This window comes from Antechinus flavipes, chromosome 1 (genome assembly GCF_016432865.1).
Source record: "Antechinus flavipes isolate AdamAnt ecotype Samford, QLD, Australia chromosome 1, AdamAnt_v2, whole genome shotgun sequence".
In the NCBI taxonomy this organism is placed as follows: Eukaryota; Metazoa; Chordata; class Mammalia; order Dasyuromorphia; family Dasyuridae; genus Antechinus; species Antechinus flavipes.
In genome coordinates, this window is record NC_067398.1 from 183,236,125 (window position 1) to 183,253,856 (window position 17,732).

At 32.5% G+C, this 17,732-nt stretch overlaps 1 protein-coding gene across 9 annotated transcripts in view; it reads right to left on the reverse strand.

Moving 5' to 3' along the window:
* Positions 1 to 17,732, reverse strand: part of FAM172A (family with sequence similarity 172 member A) — a 567,690-nt gene that overhangs the window by 225,764 nt on the left and 324,194 nt on the right. For 8 of the 9 annotated variants that reach the window (XM_051993687.1, XM_051993700.1, XM_051993655.1 and 5 more), the window contains one exon: positions 16,663 to 16,782. The exons of the other annotated variant lie outside the window; for it this stretch is intronic. In XM_051993687.1, coding sequence (XP_051849647.1) covers positions 16,663 to 16,782 — 120 coding nt within the window. The remainder of the gene's footprint in view (positions 1 to 16,662; positions 16,783 to 17,732) is intronic. 9 annotated transcript variants of the gene reach the window in all.

Genomic DNA, 17,732 nt, shown 5'->3' on the forward strand with positions numbered 1-17,732 from the left:
TAGCCTTTTCCACTGATCCACTAATCTATTTCTTAGCCAATACCAAATGGTTTTGGTGACTGCTGCTTTATAATATAATTTTAGATCAGGTACAGCTAGGCCACCTTCATTTGATTTTTTTTTCATTAATTCCCTTGAGATTCTCGACTTTTTATTGTTCCATATGAATTTTGTTGTTATTTTTTCTAGATCAATAAAATATTTTCTTGGAAGTCTGATTGGTATAGCACTAAATAAATAGATTAGTTTAGGGAGTATTGTCATCTTTATTATGTTCGCTCGGCCGATCCAAGAGCACTTAATATTTTTCCAATTATTTAAGTCTGACTTTATTTGTGTGGAGACTTTTTTATAATTTTGCTCATATAATTCCTGACTTTCCTTTGGTAGATAGATTCCCAAATATTTTATGGTATCAACAGTTATTCTGAATGGAATTTCTCTTTGTATCTCTTGCTGTTGGGTTTTGTTGGTGATGTATAAAAATGCTGAGGATTTATGGGGATTTATTTTGTAGCCAGCTACTTTGCTAAAATTATGAATTATTTCCAATAGCTTTTTGGTAGAATCTCTGGGGTTCTCTAGGTATACCATCATATCATCTGCAAAGAGTGATAGTTTGGTTTCCTCATTGCCTACTCTAATTCCTTTTATATCTTTCTCGACTCTTATTGCCGAGGCTAGTGTTTCTAATACGATATTAAATAATAATGGTGATAGTGGGCAACCTTGCTTCACTCCAGATCTTACTGGGAAAGGTTCCAGTTTTTCCCCATTGCATATGATGCTTACTGATGGTTTTAAATATATGCTCCTGACTATTTTAAGGAAAAGTCCATTTATTCCTATGCTCTCAAGTGTTTTTATTAGGAATGGATGTTGGATTTTATCAAATGCTTTTTCTGCATCTATTGAGATGATCATGTGGTTTTTGTTTGTTTGGTTATTGATATAGTCAATTATGTTAATAGTTTTCCTAATATTGAACCAGCCCTGCATTCCTGGTATAAATCCTACTTGGTCATAGTGTATTATCCTGGTGACAATTTTCTGTAATCTTTTTGCTAATATTTTATTTAAGATTTTAGCATCAATATTCATTAGGGAGATTGGTCTATAATTTTCTTTCTCTGTTTTCAGCCTACCTGGTTTAGGTATCAGTACCATATCTGTGTCATAAAAGGAGTTTGGTAGGACTCCTTCAATCCCTATTTTTTCAAATAGTTTATATAACATTGGAGTTAATTGTTCTTTAAATGTTTGGTAGAATTCACATGTAAATCCATCTGGTCCTGGGGATTTTTTCTTAGGGAGTTGATTGATAGTTTGTTCTATTTCTTTTTCTGAGATGGGACTGTTTAGGATATTTACTTCTTCCTCTGTTAGTTTGGGCAAGCTGTATTTTTGGAGGTATTTTTCTATTTCATTTAAGTTGTCGAATTTATTGGCATAAAGTTGGGCAAAGTAACTCCTAATTATTGCTCTAATTTCCTCTTCATTAGTGGTGAGTTCTCCCTTTTCATTTTTAAGACTAACAATTTGATTTTCCTCTTTCCTTTTTTTAATCAGATTTACTAAGGGTTTGTCTATTTTGTTGGTTTTTTCATAGAACCAACTCTTAGTTTTATTAATCAATTCAATAGTTTTTTTACTTTCAATTTTATTGATCTCACCTTTTACTTTTAGAATTTCAAGTTTAGTGTTTGACTGGGGGTTTTTAATTTGTTCCTTTTCTAGCATTTTTAATTGCAAACCCAATTCATTGACCTTCACTTGTAAATTTGGTAAGCCAGCCACTTTTACCTTTCAATTCATTGATAAATAATATTGAACAGAACATACGCAAAAACAGAGCCTTGAAGAATTCCACTAGAGATTTCTCCAGGTTAACATTAATCTATTAAACCCCATTTACAAGGTGATATTTAGTCTAACCTCTCATTTCATAGAAGTTAAACAACTTGCTAATGATTATTCACATGGAAACAGGATTCAAATCTAGCCCATTTAAGTGCAAATCTAGCATTCTCTCCATGGCACCATTCCATCAGTTATAAATTTGGCTAACAATAAAATTGTCCTCTATTCAAGGTTTTCTAGAAATAACACTTTATACTTAATCCACAAAGATAGGATGACAGGTTGTATTATTTCTTAGTAAAATTTTAATTTAATTCATCAATCAAACATGTGCTATTTGCAAAACTGTGTAAAATCCAAGCATGGTAAATACCATATTTCCTTAACCTAGTCCAAAAAAAAAGAAAAAAGAAAAAAGAAAAAAGAAAAAAAGAAAAGAGCAAAGGAAAGAGGAAAGGAAAGGAAAAAAATACTGTAATCCTGGAACACTATGTTTCTAACAAACCCAGTCATTTATGGTGATGGTTGTTCCCATTTCTAAGAGCTCACAAATCATCCCTTTAATAATCCATTTGAAAATTTTGTCAAGAACCTACATCAAGCTAAGAACTCACCGCCTTTCCCTCTTGAAAAGTTCCATTATATATGTTCTCTTCTGCATTTTTGAATTCTTTCTTTCTCCTCAAATTATATTGCACTTACTTTACATGTTTATATATTGTAAGCCTTAGTAAAGAGCAAACTTTCAGTAAGCAAGAACTTTTTTTTCTTTCTATCTTTATATCTAGCACCTTGTTCATAAGAGGAGTTTAACAAAGGCTTGTTGAGCTGAAATCTCTAGAATAAGTATCCTCACACTTTTCAAAAAGGGGAATAAGGTAATTCCTTTTAACTATAAGTCGAAGACCTTGATGTATATTTCTGGCAAACTGATTTTAACACCCTGGGAGGAATTTCTCCCAGGACTTGATAATCTGAACTGTTGAATGAAGTCAGATGTTCTTTTCTATCATCTAACTCATCTTGGTTTTCAATTCCTTCTTAATCATTTTTGTTCTAACCTTCCCTATTTGAACATCATTGTCCTTAAGAAAGAAAACAGAAAGAAAATAGAAATTCAGTTAGTTCAATTCCCTTCAATAGTGAGAGGAAACTGCTGACGATAACATTTATAGAACTTTGATAATCTAAATCAACAATCATTTATTAAATGTCTACTCAGAACAAGACTCAGCACTGAAATCTAAGACAAAAGGAAAAAAATCCTCGTCCTCACGGAGTTTATATTCCACTGGGGAATATAACACAGAATCAGGTAAGAAAATACTAGATAATTTAAGAGAAGATTAATAACTAAAAGGATCAATAAATAATTTCTATAAGAGGTAGAATTTGAACTGAGCCTGTTAAAAAAGCTAAGAATTCTAAGAAACAGAGATGAAAAAAAAAATCTTTTTAAGAGGCTATTGCAATTGTCTAAGTAACTGAACATAAACTGATAGTAGCAGTGGAAACCAACTATTCTCTTCATATTCATTGCCAAGAAGCAGTTTTATCATTTCTTTGCTCTTTCTCTTGCCTTCAACAAAACAAAAAACACAACACATTGCTGCTCACTTCTGTCACACTTCCAGACTCCTAGGCAATTGTAGCCTACTTGACATTTTTCTTCAAGAGTTATATCATTCTTTTACATTCTTCCCCAGTTATGTGTCTTTATTTTCACCTTCTATATGTGTCCTTCCAAATCTAAGATTGTTAGAGGCAGAGCCAAGATAGCAGAGTAAAGGCAGGAAGTCCCCTGAGCTCTCACTCAAACCTCATGAAATATCTTTAAATAATGATTCTAAACAAATTCTAGAGCATTAGAATCCACATGAAAATAGTGGAAAGCAATTACCCAGCTGAAGACAACTTAGGTCAGTAGAAAATGGCTATTATACAAGGGTGAGAGTGCAACACAGTCCAAGACACATCAGCACAGCCAAGGCCCTAACAAACCAGGAACAAACCCTGAGGCCATTGAATCAGTGGCAACAGAGGTGGTTTCCAGACCTCTCAGTCCACAGACACCAAAGATGAGTTAGAAGGTCACCAGGAAAGATATTTCACGCTAAAGAATCATAGTTCAGTGCAAATATGCTAGCACAGTCCTGGCCCTAGCAAATCAGGAGGTGGCCATGAGAGCTGTTGAATCAATGGCCATGGCTTCCGGAGGTCTCTCCTCAGACCGTAAGGGATTGAACATCTTAGTCAGAAGATAAAAAGGATCTCTTTTGCTAGCACTGAGGAAAGATTCTGTTGCTTAGCCCATATTCATATCCTAGATGCAGTTCTGGCTCACAATCTTAGGATGAAGGAAGCACTAGCACACTAAAGCTTGTAATCACACTGGAGAAAGGACCCTACTCTCAGTTCCAGGGAAAAAAGAATGCTTCTATAGTAAAAAATTATTCTCTTTAGAACTTATCATTTTAGAAGAAGTGAAAACTTACAGGTCCCTAGAAGGATCTTTGACAACAGCAGCACAAAACCCCTGAATTTGGGACAATGTACCCTCACCACTGTGGAAACAGAGCCCTATCTTAGAAAAGAACTAAAAATCAAGAAATAGGCTGAGAAAATAAGCAAACAACAATAAAAGATTCTGACCTTAGAAGGTTACTATGGTGATGAAGAAGATCAAAACACACACTCAGAAGATAACAAAGTCAAAGGTTCTATATCCAAAGCCTCCAAGAAAAGGGAATGGATGAGTTCAAAAGGGATTTTGAAAATCAAGTAAGAAAGGTAGAGGAAAAATTGGTAAGAGAAATCAGAATAATGCAAAACAAAGCACAAAAAGCCAATGAGAAGATTAATAAAAGAAAAATTGGCCAAGTGGAAAAAAGGGTACAAAAGGTCATTGAGGAACATAATTCCTTAAAAATTAGAATTGAGAAAATGGAAGCTGATGACTTTATGAGAAATCAAGAAACAATAAAATAAAACCAAAAGAATGGAGAAAAAATTAGTACACAACGTAAAGTATCTCACTGGAAAACAACTGAACTGGAAAATAGATCCAGGAGAGATAATTTTTAAATTATTGGACTGCCTGAAAGCCATGATCAAAAAAGAACCTCAACATCATCTTTCAAGAAATTATCCAGGAAAACTGTCCTGATATTCTAGAAATAGAGAGTAAAATAGAAATGGAAAGATTCCACCTATCACCTCCTGAAAGAGATCCCAAAATGAAAACTCTCAGGAATATTACAGCCAATTCCAGAACTCCCAACACAAGAAGAAAATACTGCAAACATCCAAAAAAGAAATAATTCAAATATGGTGGAATCTTATATGGGATAACACAAGATTTAGCAGCTACATTAAAGGACTAAAGGACTTGGAATATGATATTAAAAAGAGCATTGAAGCTAGGATTACAACCAAGATCACCTATCTAGCTAAACTGAGTATAAACTTTCAGGGGAAAAAGATGGATATTCAATGAAATAGAAGACTTTCAAGCATCCATATTGAAGAGTCCAGAGATGAACAGAAAAATCTAACTCTCAAATTCAAGATTCCAAGAGAAGCATAAAAGGGTAATCAGGAATGGGAAAATATAAGGGACTTAATAAGGTTTATCTGTTTACATTTTTATATGGGAAGATAATAATTGTAACTCAAAAACTTTCTCATTATTAAGGCAGCTGGAAGTATATACAAACAGAGGGCACACATCTGAGTTGAATACAAAGGAATGATATTAAAAATGAAATTAAATTAAGGGAGAGAGATATATGCTGAGAAAAAAGGAAAGGAAGAGGTATATGGTGTAAATTATTTTTACATAAAAGATGCAAGAAAAAACTTTTACAGTTGAAGGGAAGAGGTAAAAGGAAGGAAAAATGAGTGAATCTTACTCTCATCAAAACTGGATCAAAGAAGGAATAATACACATACTCAACTGGGTATAGAAATCTATCATACCCTGCAAGAAAGTAGGAAGGATAGCTGAAAGGAGGGAGAAAACAGAATAAATGAAAGGAAATAAAGTTAGCAATAATAATTGTGAAAATAATTTTGAAGCAAGTTTCTCTCATAAAGGTCTCATTTCTCAAACATGCAAGGAACTGAATCAAATCTATAAAAAATAAAAGCCATTCTCCAACTAACAAATGATCAAAAATATGAATGGTTTTCAGATAAAGTAATCAAGCTGTTTTTAGCCACATTAAAAAAATAGAGCAACTTGCTATTGATTGGAGAAATCCAAATTAAAATAATTATGAAGTACTACTTCATATCTATTAGATTGGCTTATAGGCCAGAGAAGGAAAATGACAAATGTTGGAGGGAATGTGGGAAAAATGAGATACTAATGCATTGTTGGTAAGACTGTGAACTGAATCAACCATTCAGTGGAGCAATTAGGAACTATGCCCAAAGGGCTATAGGACCATACATACCCTTTGACCTACCAGTAACACTGTTAGGTATGTATTCCAAAGGAGAATTTAAAAAAAAGATAAAGGAACTATGTGTACAAAAATATTTATCACAATGGTGGCAAAGATTTGGAAAATGAGGAGATACCTATCAATTGAGGAATGTCATACCAAATTTTGGTAGGTGATTATAATGGAATATTACTGTTCTGTGAGAAATGAGCAAGATGCTCTCAAAAAAACCTGGAATGCCCTGCATGAGATCATGCAAAGTGAAATGTACTGTGTACAAAGTAACAGCATTATTCTAAGATGGTCAGCTGTGAATGACTTTATTATTTTCAGCAATACAGTGATTGAAGAAGACTGAAAGACTTACAATAAAAAATGCTATCCATATCCAGAGAAAAAACTGATTTATGTCTGCATACAGATTGAAGCATATTTTTATTTTATTTTTATTTTTCTTTAAGTTTTTTTTTTTTGGGGGGGGAGATCTACATTTTTTTCATAACACAATTTTTATGGAAATGTTTTGCATATCTTCATATGTATCTTCTCACCAGAGAGGGGGAGGAAGGAAGTGAGAGAATTTGGAACTAAAAGTTTTAAAACAAAATGGTAAAAAAATTGCTTTACATGTAACTGGGGAAAAATAAAAGTTTAAAAAAAATCTAAGGTTGTTGAGGAGCTCCTAGTAATGCAGAAAACTCTTCTAAAACTAGTTTTCATTATCTTCCCTTTTATTTTTCATTTAAGTAATTTGTGTTTATGTCATAATCTTGCTTTGAAGAACAACAAATGTCTCTTCAGTTGAATTAATCTTTTAACCAGATCATGAGCCCTTAACTATTTCTTTTTTCAATACCTTGAAATTCATGCATCTAGGATCAAGGGAAGAATATGCTCATCATTCGCCTCCTTATGTCAGATATAAACTTTAGAATGACATGGTTACTTATTTCTGAAATTTTGTCATTTCCATTTTCTCAACCAATTCCTTCTTAATGGTAGGAATTAATTTTTCTTAAATGTGACTTAAGGGGCATTTAGGTGGTACAGTCAGTCCTGAAGTTAGGAGGGCCTGAGTTCAAATCTGGTCTCAGATACTTAATACTTTCTAGCTGTGTGACCCTAAGCAAGTCATGTAACCTCAATTGTCTCAGCAAAAAAAAAAAAAAAAAAAAAAAAAGACTTAAGCTCTCTCACCCCTCTGAATTTCCTACTCTAGATTATCAATGTCATTGTCCTTCCCTAAATGTGATGCTCACAGGCCAAAACAATATTTTAGATATAGTCTCATAAGGGCACAAAATATGGGGACCATCATAGGTTTGTCCTTCCAGTAGTTATTATTTTTGACTTTTAATATAGACCAAGATCACTTTTTTTTTTTTTGAGGGAAGGGGGAAGGAAGGGAAGGTTGCTTTATAACATTCTTTTGTAATATTAAGCTTGCAGTCCACTAAATCTACATCTTTTTGATAAAAACTGGTGTGTAATAAAATTTTCCCATCTTGTGATTGTGAAGTTGATTCTTGAATCCAAGTATAAGACTTTAATTGTATTCCTGTTAAATTTCATCTTATTAGATTCAGCTCAATAATCTAGCTGTAAATGCCTTTATCCAAAGCATTGATAAAAATGTTAAACAGCATTGAATCAAACATAGATCCCTGTGGCACTCCACTATAGAATTATTTTCAACTTGGCATTGAACTGCTGAGGACTACTCTTTGATTCTGACTATTTTACCACTTCCAAACTCGCTGAACTGTTCTATTCCTAAATGACATCACTTCATCTTTTTCAAAAACATAGCATGAGATATTCTACCACACACTTTTGCTTTAGCAAAAAAAATAGGTAAACTATATCTATTGCATTTCCTAGTCTACCAGGTTAGTAACCCTGACCTTAATCTAGTGCAGTAGATTATTGATGAAGTCATGCTGTTTCTTTGTAATCAGTGCTTCCTTTTTTAGATGTTTATTAATCATCTCATTATTAATATGTTGTAGAATTTTGCCAGGAAAAGAGATCAATCTCATTAGCCTATTGTTTGCAGATTTCATACTTTCTCTCTTACAAATTGGGATAATGAGTTGTGATACAAACTGGACTTTTACTTTAGTGACAAAAGGCACAGACTTACAAGGATTCACTTTGGAAATTACTACAACTATATCTTGGGAAATATTTAGAAGAGACTGATCTCTGGCCTCTAAAAATCAATGTCTCAAACTCAAGAGTACTGCAATATCCCCAACTAATTAAGATATCCACATTCTACAACAAAAAGATTTAGAACCAGAAAATCAAGAATCAGAACCATGTTTCGCCATTAATTACAATGCTGGAAAGGCCAAAATGGAGAACAAGAATTGGGGAGTCAGAGATAGCACTTCTGAAGCAGACTTCCTAAAGTACAAAGAAAAGAAGACTGAGCTACTCTTCACACCATCTTTTGCCATAAATATTTACTTATTTCTGTTAGTACTGAGATTACAAAAAAACTAAAAGAGATGTACTCTCTGGGAAGAAATGGAAAAGCATTCATTGTTGGGGCAAAGACAGTCACATCTCACCCTAATTAAGGTGATCTGTGAAGCATGAATCCTGGATAAATTGCTGAATAAAAACAAAACCAAGGGTACACATGGGTATGCATTATTTTTATTCCCGTGCTGAAGAGGAGCAAGATGTTTTACTGAGGTACAGACTTCAGGAGAGGGAGGAATTGATCTCTCTGTATACACTGGCAAGGGTGAGCATAATGTCTGCTTTCTGTCATGCAATAGACTCTTGCCAACCCCAAACAGCTTTGCATAAAATTGGCACCTAATAAATGGCCAATGAATTAAATTGTAGAGAGAGGTGAAACTTGGCTTAGGGCTCTGAAAGACAGGAAGGATTTTGTTGGATGAAAAAGTAGGAAGATCTTCATTGCCAATGAACAAGATAAGCATGAGGTGGACAGTAAAGAAATGGGTCTGGCTAGAACTGACTAAAACATGAACCATTATAAGGAAGAGGCTGGAGATAAGGAGATTAATTAGGAAGCAGTTATTATAATCTAGGCATAAAATGATAATGCCTGGACTAAATTATTAGAAGAAAAAGACAGCCATGAGGGACATTTCAAAGGAAGACTCAATAATACTTGCTGACAAATTGAGAGAAAATGATGGAGAGAAACAAAAAATACTTAGGGTATAATTCAGATTTAAAAAGGCATTTAGTAAGTTTCCTTTAGGTTATGAGGTCTTTCCTACATATTTAAAATATGAGTTCTAAAATTAAATTTTTACTTTTTAGGAATACATCTGTTATATAGTTAGTCGTGTATACATATTTGTTCATTAGGTAGATGTCACTTCTTTGTTTTTATTCTGATCTTTCTAGAATTATATCAAACTGATATCATTAAATCAATGTCCATATTTACTTAGTATCCATTATGTATAAACATTGTACAAAAGGTCCTATGTCTTTAGAGATTTACTGTTAATTGCTTTCATATATTCACTGTGCACATAATTACCCACTTTCCTTGTTCCCAGTGATATCACATTATTTTACTAAGTCCAGTGGGGACTAGGTTTTCTTGAAAAAGTGAGAATGGCAAGGAAGAATGGTCACCACAAAAAAAAAGTTTTTTTTTCAAATAGGTTCTTTTCCTTTTCCTTTGATTTCTTTGGGATACAGATCTAATGGTGATATGGTGGGTTCAAAGGGTATACAAAACATTATAGTCCTTTGGGTACAATTTTGAATTGTTAAGAGGTGACATAAGCTGAGATCTGAAAGAAACCAGGTACCCTATAAAGTGGAGGTGAGAAGGAAATGTAGGTACTATAGGTCTGAAAGGTGACCTAGAGGAAAGCACAGAGATAGAGTATTGCTTATAGAGAACAAAGAAGGCTAACCAGTCAGTGAAAAAATTCTAAAGTCATAGTTTATTCTCTATTGTGGAGACAATTAGGAGCCACTGTAGTTTTTGAGCAGGGGAGTGAATAACATGGTGAGACCTAAGTTTAGGACTATCATTTTGGCAGCTCTGTAGAGAATGGATTAAAGATGAGACTTGGAAGTTGGGCTGCTTCATCAAAGGGCTACTTCAATCCATCAGGCAATATTTACTAAGGAATTATTTGGGGGCAGGCACTGTGTAAATGCTGAGGATACAAAACTAAGTAAAAAAATAGCCCCTTCCTCAAGGAGATTACATTTTAATGAGGGAGCCGGTCCAGCATAAATATATATATATATATATATATATAGAATATACAAATGAATATAAGCTATGTTGGGGCCTAGGGGCAGCAGCAGCTGAGGGTAGGGAAAAGACATCATGAAGGATTCATGGAGGAGGTGGTACTTCTTCTCTAGTGGTCCCCCAGAACTGAAATGCTCTCTCCTCCTTGGGTTCCTTTAAGTCCCAACTAAATCTTACTTTCCACAGAAAGCCAATTTCTCAAATCCAGTGTTTTCCCTTTTTAATTGTTTCCTATTTACTCTGCAAATAACTTGTTTTGTCTGGATTTGTTTACAAGTTGTCTCCCCTATAAGACTGAAAGCTCCTTGAAGGCAGCACTATCTTTTGCATCTTTTTGTTATCTCCAGAGCTTAGTATAAAGTAGATGTTCAATAAATGTTGATTTGTTAATTAAACAAGGAATTGAAAAAAGAAGAAACTAACATTCCAGCAGGGGTGTCAAGGTGTAGCTATATAAGCATGAGTAGTGTGTGTGTGTGTATGTGTGTGTGCGTGCGTGTGTGTGTGTGTGTGTGTGTGTGTGTGTGTGTGTGTGCAGATCCCAGGATTTCTGCTTTCAGAATGGGAAAGAGAAGACTGAAAAGGAAAGGAGGGCCCAAGCTGTGAAATATCTTGTGGAGGTAGACTTGAGAAGAAATGACAATTGTTTGAAAGGGGAAGGAGTAAAGTTTTAGGATGTCCCCAAGTTTGCTAAATGAAGTAAGTGGACAAACATAGGGGTCCTCAGTAGAAATGGAGAATTTTAAAAGAGGGGAGGTTTTGGAAGAAAGATAATAGATTTGCACTTCTTGAGTAGAAAATGCATAAGGGGATTAGGTTAGAGACATAAGAGCTGGCACTATGGGGTTGGGGCTCAAAAACAAGATATCCTACAAAATGCTGGCTAGACATCAAAAAGAAGAAATTTAGATGTTATAGTGTGGTGGAAGAATAATGGAACTGGAACCAAAAGAACTGCTAAATGGAACAGGAGTTCTTAATCTTTTTTGTGTCACAGACCTCACTGGCAATCTGGTGAAGCTTGTGGACTCATCCTCAGAATAATGCTTTAAAATTAGAAAATCAAATATATAATACTACAAAGGAAACAAATTATATTGAAAAGCAATTATAAAAATACAATTGCGCAGACCCCCAAGTTAAGAATCTCTGGTACAGACTAACTGTCACTTAATCTGGCTGAGTCTCAATCTTTTCATCTATACAAATTGAGTGGGCTGGGCTGTAGGCTCTCTAAGGTCCTGAAAGGTGACAAATTTGATTGGGAAAAAGACATTCACATAGACAAAAATCAATCAATGAACATGATAGATTAACATATAATAGCCTTATATTTATACAATGAATTGCTAATTTCTTAAGAAAAAAAAAAGCAGTCATTCAGGTTTTAAAAACATATACAAAACTACTTTACTTAAATTATTTAGATTTCTAAAGTGTTTTCTCCATTAATTATTCTATTAATTGGCTCAAATTCTATAATGCTTCTTTGACTTTCATTCTCTTTATTTATACTTCTTTCCAATACTATAGATGTATTGTTGTATGACATCACATTTAACTGTCATAGTGGCATACAAACACACACATAAACACATATATACATACATACACATTACTTAGCCTGGCTATTTACAATGATCATATTAAGTAGACACTACCAATTATTAACTTCACTTGGAACTTTGTAGCCACAATTAAATACTGTTTTAAGACTGTATCTCTATTCTCTCTCTACAGGTAAAAACACTCTCCCCTTTGTTCCCCATTTTAGTTAACTTCAGCTTTTGCTTTAGTAGAAATGCAAATGACAATATAGACAATTTTGAAAAACTGACCCACAGTTGACTAAGGCAATGTGTCTTCACACAACTATGGCCAGAAAATGGTCCTCCATCTTGATACTAAAGGGCAGATTAGGCTGCCTGGAGGCCAGGGATCACAGTATAGAACAATAGCACTAAAAGAGTTCCCTCTAGTCCTTGATTCACATGCAAGTGAGGTGCCAATCAAGTGCTGACAAGCATGAAGAAACCAAAATCAAAAGTGGATAGAGATACACTTTAAAAAGGGGCAGTTTTCACACATTTTTTCAAAAAAGTGAATTGGGGCCATTTGTCTGTGAAAACACCACAGAGGGAGGAAAATTGATGAAACTGATAAGAAAAGCCTTATTTTAGGTTATTTGCACCACTCCCATGAGCTCAGGATTCAAAGAAGGATAAAATATATTTCACAATATCTAGAGGTCTTTATTTGGGCTAAGAAAAAAATTGGGGTATTAATTCACTAACAGATGAGAGAGCTTCTGAGATGGAATATAGGCCTTAACTTTTTTATTAAATTCATTTCTACAAACTGAGAATATGTTAAGATTATTTGATTTTGTCAAACAGAACAGCTTACTGTTAAGAAGAGGGCAGGGCACCCAGAAATGGCAAACAAAAGGGGGCTGTTCTATCAAACAGAGATAAATTACAATTATACTGGCTTCTATTTAATCAAAGTTAATTTTTGTAAAATGAACATCTATTTTCAACTACTTGTCACAAGCTACTTGTAGAGCAATAGATGCCCCCTGATTAATTTGGAAATTGTGCTTAAGTGGTATAATTTATTTCTATGACAATTTATTTTTCCAAGACAAAAATACTTTCTTACTGCAGAACATTCAAGGCAAAAACACAGCACTAATTATGGTTAACATTTTTCATTACTTATGAAACTGAAATCAGAAAATCATGATTCAAGATAGTTTTTTAAATTAAAATATTATATCTAGGCATTATCTGAGAATTCAGAAAAGAACCCAAGAGCTAGGTTGAGAGTTGGAAAGGACCTTAAGCCATCTTTGTCAGTACCCTATGACTTAAGATTGATCATTATCTTTTGGTTAACAGCTCATCTCCTTGCCTTTGAAGACCTAATTAGATTGAAGAGAGAATTGGATGCTGTCCCTGAGCTGTCTCATCAAGTCATTTTCACTAACAACACTAAAAGTTTTAGGAATTTGAATTTAGGAATGTGAAATGTGAGTAGTTGTTACCTGGTGAGAATAAAAACATTGAGTGGCATACTTTCTACCTCAATTTTTTATTATAGCAAACTGCATAAAGTTTTTATGAGCTTGGAGCTGAACAAGCACCATAATTTACCATCACAAATGGAATGCTGCTTTTGAAAATAAATCTTGAGCTACAATATACTCTGTTTTAGGGAAATTTCACATCATGAGATAAAGATATGTTCATGAATGATTTCGCTTTTCAAAAGTAGCAATTAGGAAAAAGCAGTAAGATCTATGGTTATGATTAGTGCTCTCTATTTCAAAAGCAATTCACCTTTAGGCATTTCTTACCTGATTATTTGTTTTTACACTACATGCAATTTTAGCTGGGAAATGAAAAGATGGATTTTAGCAACAGACCTATTAGTATCAGTAATTCAAATTACAAATATAATTAATTACATTTATGTTGAAATTTTATTTCTTATATATTTTAAATCACTTTTAATAATTTCTGTTGCAATCCACAGCCTAGAAATGCAAGGGAAATGTGCAATTATGCAGCACTAGTAGAAGATCTCTCATGTATTCAGACACTAAAGCATCAATGTATGTTGTATTTCATAAAGAATGTGCATATAACATAAAAGATTTAGACATGAGTAAAATTCTACATACTTAAAAATCTTTCATAGCACTATTTTCTTGAGAAAGGTGTGACTTCATAGTCATTTAAACAATTTATGGTCTAATTTTATTGGTAAGCTACTAAGTCAAATATCTAAAAGAAGTCCTAAGAACATTTATATTGCAACATTCAAAACTACTTTTATTCCACAAATAAAACTTCAATATTTGAATCTATTTAATGGAATTTTCTACATTATTCCACCCATAAAATAACAAAAACAAAACAAAATTAAAAAAAAAAATCATAGTATAAAAATACTTTCCACAGTTCAAATGCAGTGACTTTGGTCCTACTGATATTGAGAAAATGAAAGAATATTCTTTAATTTTTTTACCTAAGAGTTTTTTTTTTTTTTTAAGTTCAAAACTCTTTATACTATTATTATTTATTTAGGAGACTTTTTTTTTTTTTTTTTACAAAATATCATTCTATTCAGTTATTATTAGGATCCATTTCTTCAGTCTCATGCCAAAGTTGTCTGCTTTAAAATACATAAAGATGAAATTGGGACGATCATCATTAAAAATTTTTAAAGATAAACAAGGCATATTTCATTAAATATACTTCTCAGCCTTCGTTTTGCATGACAGATATGTGATGTGCCAGTGGTTATATTATATTCTTCCTCCCATGCATGCACCTCCTGCCGAGACAGCAGACTACAGAAGCTGACCCTTACTGAGACCATCTTGTCTCTTTGACAAAGCTCCTTTTTAACTTCTTACTTACTGGTTACTTCCTGTGATGGAGAAAAACTTCAGCTCAGCTTGTGATAATTTCACAGGCCCTGAGGACCCTGACCCTAATAGCCTCAAGGTCAAAAGTCAAGTCTTGTACTGAAACATCTGTGTGCTTTATATTAAAGTAGAACAAAAGTAGAGAAATATCCACCAGTGTGACGAGAAAGACAGGAAAAATAGGAATGACACACTCATCATCTGCCATGTCAGGTCTGTTATTAAAATTTGTCCCAAATAAACTAAATTTAGAAATAATCTGTACATAGGATTTTGGATTTTTTTTTTTAAATCTTAAGGCTACCTTGAATACAAACAATGAATACAAACAAAACTATTTAAAATGAGAATTCAAGCTTTTTTGAGATTTGGATGTTTTATTTACTTTGCAGGTTCAGATGCATCTGTTAACTACAATTGAATGGAATTTTGTTTTCTTAGCACTATATTTAAAAACTGATTGCCAGATTATAAAAAGGAAAGAAAGAGAATATAATATTTGTACTAAACATTAAATGAACCATTTGAAAATACATTAATGTAATAAAATCACTGCATAAAAATATATATGGTTTTTTAAAGTGCAATGTTGCTTATTCAATACATGTTATAATGTATAGATCTTAAACACTAAAAGGTACTTAGAAATAAACAGTAATTTAAAATTTTTTAGAAACAAAATAAAAATTCATAAATTAATCACTGTTAAAAATGGAATTTTTTTACATCAAAATTCAGACATAGATTATTACATTAGTATAATTTTAATAGTGATATTACTTTAAGCATATCCATATAAAGAGACTGCCACAATCAACATAAAATTGGTTCTCATAAACATTATAACACTGGATATAATTCAGAAATTTTGTAAAATGTTTTTACATAGTAGATAATACCTTTTACAAAGAGGATCATCCCAAAAGAATCATATTGTTTTTAATGCAATATTATTGCAAATTTCCATGGGCTCATTGTAATTCTATCAAAGATAATTCAATCCAATTATTTTAATGTTTAATATTTTTGGATTCTGATTAATTTGAACAGAAATGACCAATTAGCTGTGAAATCCTATCAGTTTTTGAGGATCATTAAACATTTATCAATATTCAAGGAGTCTTGTGCATTTTAAAACATCATACAGGGTTTGTTTTGTTTTGTTTTGTTTTTGCTAATATCAGTGATTTCATTTCTATAAGGAATTCATGTGTGGAACCTCCCTTCTCCAAAGTACATTAGTGACTTAAGTATCTTCAGGGTAGTTTGGAGCACTAAGGTGTTAAATTACTTGCCCATGGTTACACAAGTACGTACCAGAGGTAGCACTTGAATCCAAATCTTGCTTGAGGACATCCCTCAGACTCTGCTATTCTACACTACCTATCATAGAGATTATATATTACTAAAAAGCATGCACATAAAATATTCTATAAAACACATAGAAACATTATAATGTAGAAAACAAGCAGTTAATTCATGGAAAAGAAAATTATGAGAATGTGTTTTCTAAGTCTGTTACCAAAATTATTTTCTAAAATGGGAGGATATATTAGTTACCTGAAATGTTTACATAATTCTATTCTTTGTAAAACATTTAAAGGAATTAAAAATAAATAAAAATTATGAATAAAATTTGAGAATGTGCTTACCAGCTCAACAAAGGCAAGTCCCCCATAGCTATGAGCAACAAAAAATGTGTTCTCAGCTGCAGAATGAGTTATGAAGTGATCCCATACATAGATTAAATGTTCTTCAGGAGAGCCATTGTCCTAAAGAGGGAATGTGGATATGATTACAGATGCTGTCCAACTACTAACACAGTATTCTAAAAGTAGGTAGATGTATGTTAGTCTAATTATTTGTTTATACATATTGTTCAAAGAAAGTATAAATACACTAACTGTAAAGGAAAAATAACAGCTGGTTGCAGAAAATGTAATCAATTTATTGTTACATGGCATAAAATATGATAGCTACAATCCATTCAAAACTATAATGATAAAACAAACAAGTATTAAAATTTAAATGAAAGGAATAATTTTACCTAAATTGTTTTATATTACTATTTTAATTTTAAACTCTTTCAACTATTATTCATTATTAGAGTTATTCATTATTAAGGCTTCTTTTACAAAACAAAGCATTCTATTCAAGTTATAAGGATCCATTTTTTCCAGGCCCATGCCAAAGTTGGAGAAAATAACAAAGGTACATTAATAAGGAAATCTGGTATTTTTGATATGTAGTATTTAAAAGAAATATCATAGCAACTATTAATTTCTGTCTAAATTTCTATAGGAAAAAAGCAGTTTAACATTATAAGTTTAGCAATATTTTTATTTTGCTATCCAAAAAGAGATTTATTTTTGATCTCCATTGAAAACTATATGGTTAATATATATTCCATTTAGATTATGTTTAAATAATGTTTAAAATAATATTCTTTCTTAAACAATTTCTAAATAAAACTTCCTTTTAAAAAAATGGAAGCTTATACATGTCAATTTATAATCACCCCCCCATTTCAATGTCATATAATATAATTTATTTTACTATGGGAATTTTCTAATTTTTCTTATTGTTATTTCCATTTTAATATATGCCACCTGCATTTACATATTATCACCCCAAATTAGGTAATATAGCAAAGAACTTGTTAGTAGTTAATAATTAACTTTTAAAAATTGCCAAGAACTAAAGTGAAATATGATGAAATTAT